Below are 9,153 nucleotides of genomic sequence, written 5' to 3'. Positions count from 1 at the left end.
TGGTAGAGAAAGAGCATTACTGATAATCGTGATGGTATTCCGTCATCCCCGTCGAGTCATTGAAAGGAGAACCCTGCTCCTAACTAGTAGGCTAGTGTGTGAGTGTGCTTTGCAGAAAAAATCATTTTACAACCAAAAATACAGGCAACTGTATTCAGTAGCATGAATCATTATTTTATTGAACTTACTTTGTGTTACTGAAGAGGAGCACAATATAGAGACATTTTGAGGTAACGGTTTTTGCAACTGAAGGAGGCTCGTCTGAAGCTTTGAGGAATGCATGGGAGGGGGGCGTTGTGGTCACGCGCTCACACATCTCCAGCCTCGCACTTCCCGCGCTGCGTGTGCTGTGTGCTGTTCATTTCACTCCCGCGTTGGACACAACCAACTGGCGACAGACGGGAGGACCCCTACTGCCTCGGAACGATTCTCTGAAAGCTGTACGACACATTTGACCTGAATCTCCGAGGAACTTCAACTCTCGCGTGTTAATGGTAAGGTCTGGACGCCGTGTCTGCGTTGTGCGTTTCTGCGCGCCTATATCCTTTTGGCAATCCCACCAAATTCGCGGTCGATTCTGTTATTCAGGTGAAGTAGGTGGGATATTCAATGCTATAGGGGTCGTGAAACTTAAAATAAAGTAGAAAAAGAGCACTTTGCTGGAGTTGGGTGATGCTTACAATGCGCTCAGATCCAAAATAGCATCCTACCTTATTATTTGTTAAGTAGCCATTGTTACGTTTCTATTTTGTTGATTTTACTATAGGTCACATAGGGTGTCTAGTAGCCATATGTGTAGTTATATTGAAATGTTTGCTTTGGATACTATTTTCCAAAAAAATAGATATGATCTTTGACACTAAGATTGTAATTATTTCAACCACTTCATCAAAACCTTTTGTTCCTGGGAAATCATCTAGCATGTATTCCTCTCGGTCACGGGTGTCACGGATGAGCGTGTGTATCCTGGCTCAGATGAATCTCCTGCTCTCTGCAATGCTGTGCTCGATCAGCTGTTCTGCAAGTGTGTGTGTGTGTGTGTGTGTGTGTGTGTGTGTGTGTGTGTGTGTGTGTGTGTGTGTGTGTGTGTGTGTGTGTGTGTGTGCGTGCGTGCGTGCGTGCGTGCGTGTGCGTGCGTGCGTGTATGTGGTACATATGTACGTGTGTGTATGTGTGTGTGTGTGTGTGTGTGAGAGAGAGAGAGAGAGAGAGAGAGGAGAGAGAGAGAGGTAGAAAGAGAGATAGATAGATAGATAGATAGATAGATAGATAGATAGATAGATAGATAGATAGATAGATAGATAGATAGATAGATAGATATAGGCAGACACAGACACATAGATTGACAGTATTCATCCTACTTAGCCAAGTTCAATCACAGAGAGGCGATGTAATAGAATCATATCTTGCGCTGTCACGTTCCTCCATCACCTGTATCACCTGCATCCCAGCAGCTCTAGCCTCATCACTTACTTCCCGCACTAACTCTGTTTGTTGGCTGTATTTCCCACAGAGGCAATTTCCCTCCCGGCACCATTCACAAATACCATTATCTCTATCACTTTAGCGTCTAGGTATTTCACCCCGGCGGTGGCAAGCACCCTATGCACTGACTGCATTCAGGAGGTGCCAACCAGAGCGCCTCTGGTATAATATCTGTTGACGTCGTCTCTGCGGCTTTCACAGCTAGGGTTATGAGACGCTGTGTAAAAAACCAAAACATGTTTCACTTTAACACTCGTACTCTGAAAATGGGCTAGGAGTGGAAGAGAGAGGGAGAGAGCGGGGGCTGGGGGGTGGGGGGTAAACTATATGAGTGAGGGGGAAAGGGAGACTGGTGAATCATGTTCCTTTAATCCGTACAGTTGTCCTCTGTCTTTTGTCTCATGAGGACAGGGGAAGAAAGCACAGGGGAGCTTAGGCTATGTGGCTAAGGAGGCTCGCCCACAACCTGTTGTGGTGAGGGGCGAGGATTCAGCTCTTCAGTCATGTGGAGGGGAGAGGAGGAAAGTAAATTTGACAATTTAATAGGTTTTGATTTGATTTGTCTGAGTGTCGAATATATAAGCTGCTTAGCAAAAGTTTCTTATTATTGGCAATCATCCATGCTTGTGTTTTCTGCCTTGGGTCTTTGTCTCTCTCTCTCTCTCTCTCTCTCTCTCTCTCTCTCTCTCTCTCTCTCTCTCTCTCTCTCTCTCTCTCTCTCTCTCTCTCTGTCTCTCTCTCTCTCTCTCTCTCTCTCTCTCTCTCTCTCTCTCTCTCTCTCTCTCTCTCTCTCCTCTCTGTATCTGGTCGTTTTCACAACAGATTTGTCCCAACTTTTGTTCATCATTGCATTGTTTTACCCTAACACTCAAAGCAAAAGTGACTTTGATTTGTTTTGCCCTGTTTATGATCAATGGAACATCAAAACAGGTAATATGAATCAGCCAATAACGCATAAACATCAGAGAGAGACAGAGAGAGAGAGAGAGAGAGAGAGAGATGGATTGAGTGAGGCAGTGACAGAAAATGAATGGATACTTACCTTTGGCTTTGATGATGATAGGCTATGGTGCCATTTTGAGGGATGCTGAGATGCCCAGGGAAGTCATGTGATTACCCACCATCATTTCACTCTGTAGGGATAAATGGACAAGGGCATTTCTCCACAACCCATTTGGAAAATCCCATCTCTTGTTCCTCTTTTAAGCCCAATGGGCAAAGAGGCTTTGGTGAATCCATTAAGGAAACTTCTATTCCTATGAAGCTGGAGTCAGCTGTAGTTATTTCAATCAAACTGCTACTAGGCTAAAAGGCATATAGGTAATTACCTAGTTCCTGGCTATTAACGTCGTAGCCACATAAGGAGAAGAGAGCTCTTTGCTCTGTATCTGTTTCCAGACTCAGGACCATGGCAGGCCTCTGTGTATCAAGTGCTGAAATATTTACGCAGTCCCAGTCCCCTAAATAAAATAAACGACAGTCGCAAAGTGTTTGAATTGACAGATGCGAGAGCAAGTTGTTCGACTCTTAGGCTGCCTGGAAAAACACAGGTCGGGGTGAGACACTATTCTAGTATCACTCAGAAAAAGATGCACTTAGGCAAAAAAACACCTGCCTCGTGGGAGCAGCTAGCGCTCCCGAGACGTCAGGGCACTCGTCTTGTAATGGCCAGTGGCCCGACGGCACGAGCCTGGGTGGCTGGTGATAGGGCGAGGCAGAACATTGCAGTTCCCCTTCCCAACATCTGTCCCTTTCTTCTCGCCTGCCCGCTGCGGTTAGTGTGACGGTGCGGCGCCAGAGGAGATGGGAGGATGGAGTGCTCCTGGAAGACTGTGCTGCTGCTGGTGTGCGCATCCCTGGGGGTCCAGTACACGGCCATCCGAACCCTGAGCGACACTCTCCCCGGACCCTGCCAGGGATCATTCAACTGCCACGCCAGACAGCCCAGAGGTAATGAGCGATCGTGGCCTTAAACGCTGCCAGCGTGAGGGGTTCAGTTCCCCCAATGGGGCGACCCATGGCTGGGGAATGTATGCACTCTGTGTGTTATATGAAGGGGTTGAATGAAGCCGTGTGGCACCATCTATGTATCCAATTTGATGTTTGTGTGCTTTAAAAAATGGCAATGTGTTTTGGTAGAATTTAAGGGATGCGGTTCACCACTTAGAATTAGGAAACATGTTATAGCAGTCAGAGAAAACAAATGAAAAAGCTTTCACTAAACCATATGGTGTTATTGAAGTGATTCAAACGTTGAGGCACTGCATATAGACTGACCCCCCCGAGAAGTTCAAATCACACAGCAAGGGGGGGACTCTGGGGGAAGCTGGGGGACTCCCATTACAATGTGAAGTGGGAAGGATCTAGATTTGCAATATCTTTGATTTATTTCCCTATTATCTTCCAATTTATCTCCATTAAGCCGCTTCTACAGGGCTACCCTGGATCGCAAGCACTGAGCGTCTGTGGACAAAAATAACACCCTGTTTGCAATCATCTCTTCATCAGTAGTAATTACACATTGGCAATCAGTGTTACATTTAGAGATTCACCATTTCCTAATCCCCTAGGTTACCGCCGTCAGACAAGCCACTTCCACATGCAGGCTTACAATCTGAAATATTTAAGCAGTATTGACTCTGTCGGGTTGTTTATGTCTTTTCATCCTTAAGTTATGGGTCAGTTAGGCAATATTTTATTCATACAATCGTTGAAACTCTGCTTTGCTTTGTTTATTTTATTTTGGGACACCAATTTAAATAATTGAAAGAATATAATGTGTATTCTTTGTTAAATATTTATTCAATTATGGGAATGTGAAAATCATCAAAGATGGCCAAATCATGATGGACAGAAGCTAGCTCTCTCGACTGGAACGATGTGGAAAATATACTCTGTTGACGACTAGGAGAATATCATACTACTACTCCCTAGAAAAAAACATTTCTAGACGCAAAGGGATTTTATGATTGGTGCTGAAAAGGAAATATCAAAGTTAGAGTTCTATTGCACCATTGAGAAATACCCTGTGTATACACAATCACCGTGCTGGAAAGGGTGAGATATACTATAGATCAAATCAAGGTGCAGTATCCAAGTCTGTTTCTTCCAAACAGACAGCAGAGTCAATACTTCTCTTTCAAAGCTTTTATTGGTGGGCACGCAGGATACCCAAAACAACCACCACAGTCCAATTTCCACTTTTATTTTATTCTATTATTCATCCTGCGTGCTCTCCCATTGTTGTTCTCTTTAATTCATCACAAAACTCAGTATATATAAACACATGACAAGGAAGGCTACCTCCCACCACTACCTGTTAACATACTTTTTTTTTTTTTTCTATTGGGTTAACGTTATTCGAATTGAGCCAATCACAAACCGCCTACACCCTCTCTAGGTTGAACAATCGACGGGGTGTGATAGCTGGGCAAGATGGGCCCGCCATCGGTCTGTCTGAGGGGGATCTTTGTTTGGACTGTTAGACAAGAAGGGCAGTTTGATGCTAATACCAACCCCTTCGTTGATCAATTGCTTTAAGAACCATAGGGGGTTAGAGACAGAAGTCTGGCAGGGAGGAGGATGAGAACAGGATGAGGGTGAATACACATCAATTGTTGGATCAACTCCTTAAGAGTATTGGAGGGATAGAGACAGATTGTGAGGCAGGGAGGGGAACCTCAGGATGAAACATAATTACTGTCTGATCAACTAAAAGTGGGGGTCTGAGAAAAGGATCTGGTAGGGAGGGGCGTGAGGGCAGGGTGAAGGTGTCATCAACTAACAGTGGGGGTCAGAGCTCTGGCAGGGAGGGGGATGAAAACAGAATGCGGCAGAACCATATCTAACTATACGGCAATTCACCATGACGTCACACTATGTTCTTCCGGGTGGCAAAAGACGATGCGTTCTCCGTTGGCACCACTAGTAAACAAACCCTTCCACGATCGAGAAAACAGAGTAAATGGCTTGAATTAATGATTTTCTTCTTGCGGGGTGCTACAGGACGTCTCATTAATATATATATATATATATATATATATATATATATATAATATATTATATTATATTTATATAGTTTTCGTCATCGTTTCAACTTCAGATCAACAACAATGTTTTGTTGACTGTGTGACATAGTCTTTATTGTTATTTATTTATTATTATTTATTATTATTATTTGTGTTTACAGCCAGCTGGATGGCTTCAGGTCAGTGGTAGCCGCTCGTTCTGCCACCCGGAAGTGTCGTTACGGCTATTGTTTACTAACATTCTGAAATGCCGTATATAGAGATTAAAACATTCCGCAACAACCCCTGTGGTTAGAACAAACTCCTTATTGTAAGAAACCTGACCTTAGTTTGAAAAATGATCAGCAACAGAACCTTGTCTGCCCCTGGAAACATCTGTGAAGGTTCCCCCCCCCGATGTCTCATGTTTCATTGAGAAATATCAAAAGCAGATCAATGCCATGCCAAAGTCTGTTTCTTTCCACCCTTTGTATTTGTTTCTGCCTCTTCTTTAGACTCAAGGTGGAAAGCCTTGTGTGAAGACACCTGGCTGCCCGTCGACTCGCCCCAGAAACACATCCTCCTGTTCGCGACCACGCGCAGCGGTTCGTCCTTCACCGGCCAGCTCCTCAACCAGCACCCCGGGGTCTTCTACGTGTTTGAGCCTCTCTACCATGTCCAGCAGGCCTTCTCCAACACCAGCAGCAGGCAGCGCCGGACGTTGGATCGCCGAGCTCTCCTGGGCGCCTACAGGGACCTGCTCCTGAACCTCTACACCTGCGACCTCCGCTTCATGGAGAACTACATCCGCCCCGAGCCCCAGGAGCACGTCACCGGCGCCTTCTTCCGACGCAGCTCCAGCCACGCCCTCTGCACGCCCCCCGTGTGCCCGGCCAAGAGCGAGGCGGTGGCCGACGGGCTGCCGGACGAAACCTGGTGCCCCAAGGACTGCGGGGCGCTGAACCTCACCCTGGCCTCCGCGTCGTGCCTGTCCAAGGGACACGTGGCCATCAAGACGGTGCGGGTCCCCGAGATCGGAGACCTGCGCACCTTGATCGAGGACCCCCGTCTGGACCTGAAGGTCATCCACCTGGTGCGAGACCCCAGGGCCATCCTGGCCTCGCGCATGATGGCCTTCTCGGATCAGTTCCGCGCCTGGAAGATCTGGAACGCCACCCGGCGACAGCCGCGCTACGTGGACCTGACCCAGATCACGAGCACCTGCAAGGACATGGCGGCCTCCGTGGAGACGGGGCTGCGGAGGCCCGCCTGGCTGCGGGGGCGCTACCTGCTGGTTCGCTACGAGGACCTGGCTTTCAACCCCGAGGACAAGGCCTCGGAGATCTACAGGTTCGTGGGGCTGCAGAAGGACAGCAGGGTGTGGTCGTGGATCTCACAGAACACCAACAGGGACGCGTGTGCTCCGTCCGAGTGGAACTTCAGATACTCCACCACCCGGGACTCCAGAGCCACGGCCGAGAGCTGGAGGCTTCGTCTGGACTATGACATTGTGAAGACCTTGCAGAGCCTGTGTAACGACACCCTGGCTCTGCTGGGTTATAAACAGGCCCACTCGTTGGTGCAGCTCAGAAACATGTCCTATAGCTTAGTGGAAGCCAGAACTTCCCAACCTCCCCTATGAGATTGACATTATCAAAAACTGTATTTATTTGTGGATTCTTGCTGTTTAGTTGCTCATGATACATGCACATGGTTGGGTATTTTAGGTCATGGTGGTAGCGATCAGTAGAAAGAAACTGGTCGGGCCAGCTAGATCCCACTGCCCTTCTTCTGAACATCTGGAAATCAGGTTAAACGAGGACACTGTATTTGTTTCATACTTATATATTTGTTTGTTAACATGCCAACCTAGAGAACCTACAATAACGAAACTTACAGAAACACTGCTCCAATCCGCCTCCTCTCTTGTTGTTATTTTTCTGACCCTTTCTTGACACTTATGTCCAACTCCAATGGGAGATGAAGGCACTGATTTATTGTAGTGCTTTGCAAAATGTAGTGCTTGGAAAATCCACATTTACTTTTTTTTGGACTGTGCTGTCACATTATGTATTGTAGTTTACAGGTCTTGCCCATGTCACAATTCAGATTTTGTATTTTCAAGATTTTCTAAATAAATTATTTATACGTTCATCTCTATAGAGAAGTGAACATTGGAGGCCAAAAATTCCTTCAGCCATTTTTTTTCCATTAGTTATCTTTGTTTGTTTACGTTCCATCTCAAGATGCCAGCGCATTTTGGAGTTTAGTCTCTCTCATAAGAACACTGGAAGTAGCGTCTGCAGAAAAATAATTTTAGCACCATTGTATTGCTATTGATTAAGGGTGATTTTCAGCCCATACAGCGGCCAGTGCTGCAACTCTCCAAAGCATGGAGTCCCCTGGGAACCGGGAACATCAATGCTTGGGCTGAAGCATTGTGCACCAAAATGAGGAAATAAATATGTTCTTCGTCTGGCCCTGCCTGCTAACCTAAAAAAAAATAGAATTTCCCCTCTGATAATGATTTTTCCACCCCCCAGACTTCCCACAGCTGTATCTGCTGACACTGGGGACATGGCTATGCCGCATGGGGATTATATCAACAATGGATCTACAGATCCTGCTGAATAGGAGGAGGATTTAAGATGCGAGGAGAAGAGAGGGGCTGTCTTTCTTTGAACTTAATCTGCACGGCTATACCGGCCGCACATCAGGCGAGGCTTTATGACACCCAGGGAGATGTTCTTCCTGCGCTGCTCCATCCCTGCCCTGACACGGAAAGCTGCGAAGGGCCTGAGTCAGCCGTCAGCTGATTACCAAGCTCTCTACGTCCCATCCCGGCTGCGGCGTTCCGTCTCCCTCCACCCTGCCGACGAGAGCCAGACACAACGGCAGTGGTATGAGGGGAATGTGAAAGGCAACATAGTGTGCATCGGGTGAAGGGTGGGGATGGGTGGGTAGATGATGATGAATGGATAATGGATATGAGCGTGCGTGTGTGTGTGTGTGTGTGTGTGTGTGTCAGATGATACATGTCCAGAATGATGATGAGATGATAATCTTCTCTCTCATTCAGAGAAATCATAACAATAACAAGTCAAGCACAGAACAGTGGCAATGAATGCACAATGTTCCTTATTGACCCCCAGGCATCTACTTTGACCCTGTCTAATATCATTAGAGCCATCTCTGACATCCTGTAATATTGTGTAAATCAAAAGCTTACTCAACCATTTCAGTTCATACAGAGCACAAAAAGAGTTACAAATATTCAAGTTACATTAATAAAGCTTTCATTCAACCAATTGTAAAACAGTCTGCAAAGTAGTATGGATAATATACAAAAGTATGTTATGGTGGTTCATAAAGATGACAAATAAAATGTACAGAAAATAACAACATACACCTTTTGAAAAACACCCAAGAGAGATGTTTATCTTATCTTAGTCAAATAGTTTTTTATTATATTTTATTTCAATTGGTAAATTTATTTGTATATATACTCTTGTTTTGCACTCTCTTTTCCCACTGTACTGCTGGTCACTTGTGAATTTCTCCTAAGGGGGATTAATAAAGGACTATCTTATCTTATCTTATATTATGATCAAGGAGTGAGCACATCCACATACACATCAGTGCTTGCAACACATTCATTTTT

General features: G+C 45.8%; 1 protein-coding gene across 1 annotated transcript; it reads left to right on the top strand.

The window, feature by feature from the left end:
- The first annotated feature begins 392 nt into the window (after nucleotides 1-392).
- On the top strand, nucleotides 393-7,671 carry LOC311357178 (carbohydrate sulfotransferase 1). The gene is made up of 3 exons (XM_084477074.1): nucleotides 393-494; nucleotides 3,265-3,435; nucleotides 6,008-7,671. Exons 2-3 carry the CDS (start codon nucleotides 3,297-3,299, stop codon nucleotides 7,132-7,134), a joined length of 1,266 nt encoding a protein of 421 aa, XP_084333200.1. The 5' UTR covers nucleotides 393-494; nucleotides 3,265-3,296; the 3' UTR covers nucleotides 7,135-7,671.
- The last annotated feature ends 1,482 nt before the right edge of the window (nucleotides 7,672-9,153 follow it).

The sequence above is a fragment of the Micromesistius poutassou genome, assembly GCF_964030765.1.
Source record: "Micromesistius poutassou genome assembly, chromosome: 13".
In the NCBI taxonomy this organism is placed as follows: Eukaryota; Metazoa; Chordata; class Actinopteri; order Gadiformes; family Gadidae; genus Micromesistius; species Micromesistius poutassou.
Note: the sequence above shows the minus strand (reverse complement) of the source record. Positions and strands in the feature narration are given on the sequence as shown.

Coding starts and splice junctions, on each gene's coding strand:
- LOC311357178 (XM_084477074.1), top strand. CDS start 3,297: ATGGAGTGCTCCTGGAAGACTGTGCTGCTGCTGGTGTGCGCATCCCTG. Junction 3,436..6,007: donor CCACGCCAGACAGCCCAGAG/GTAATGAGCGAT, acceptor CCTCTTCTTTAG/ACTCAAGGTGGAAAGCCTTG.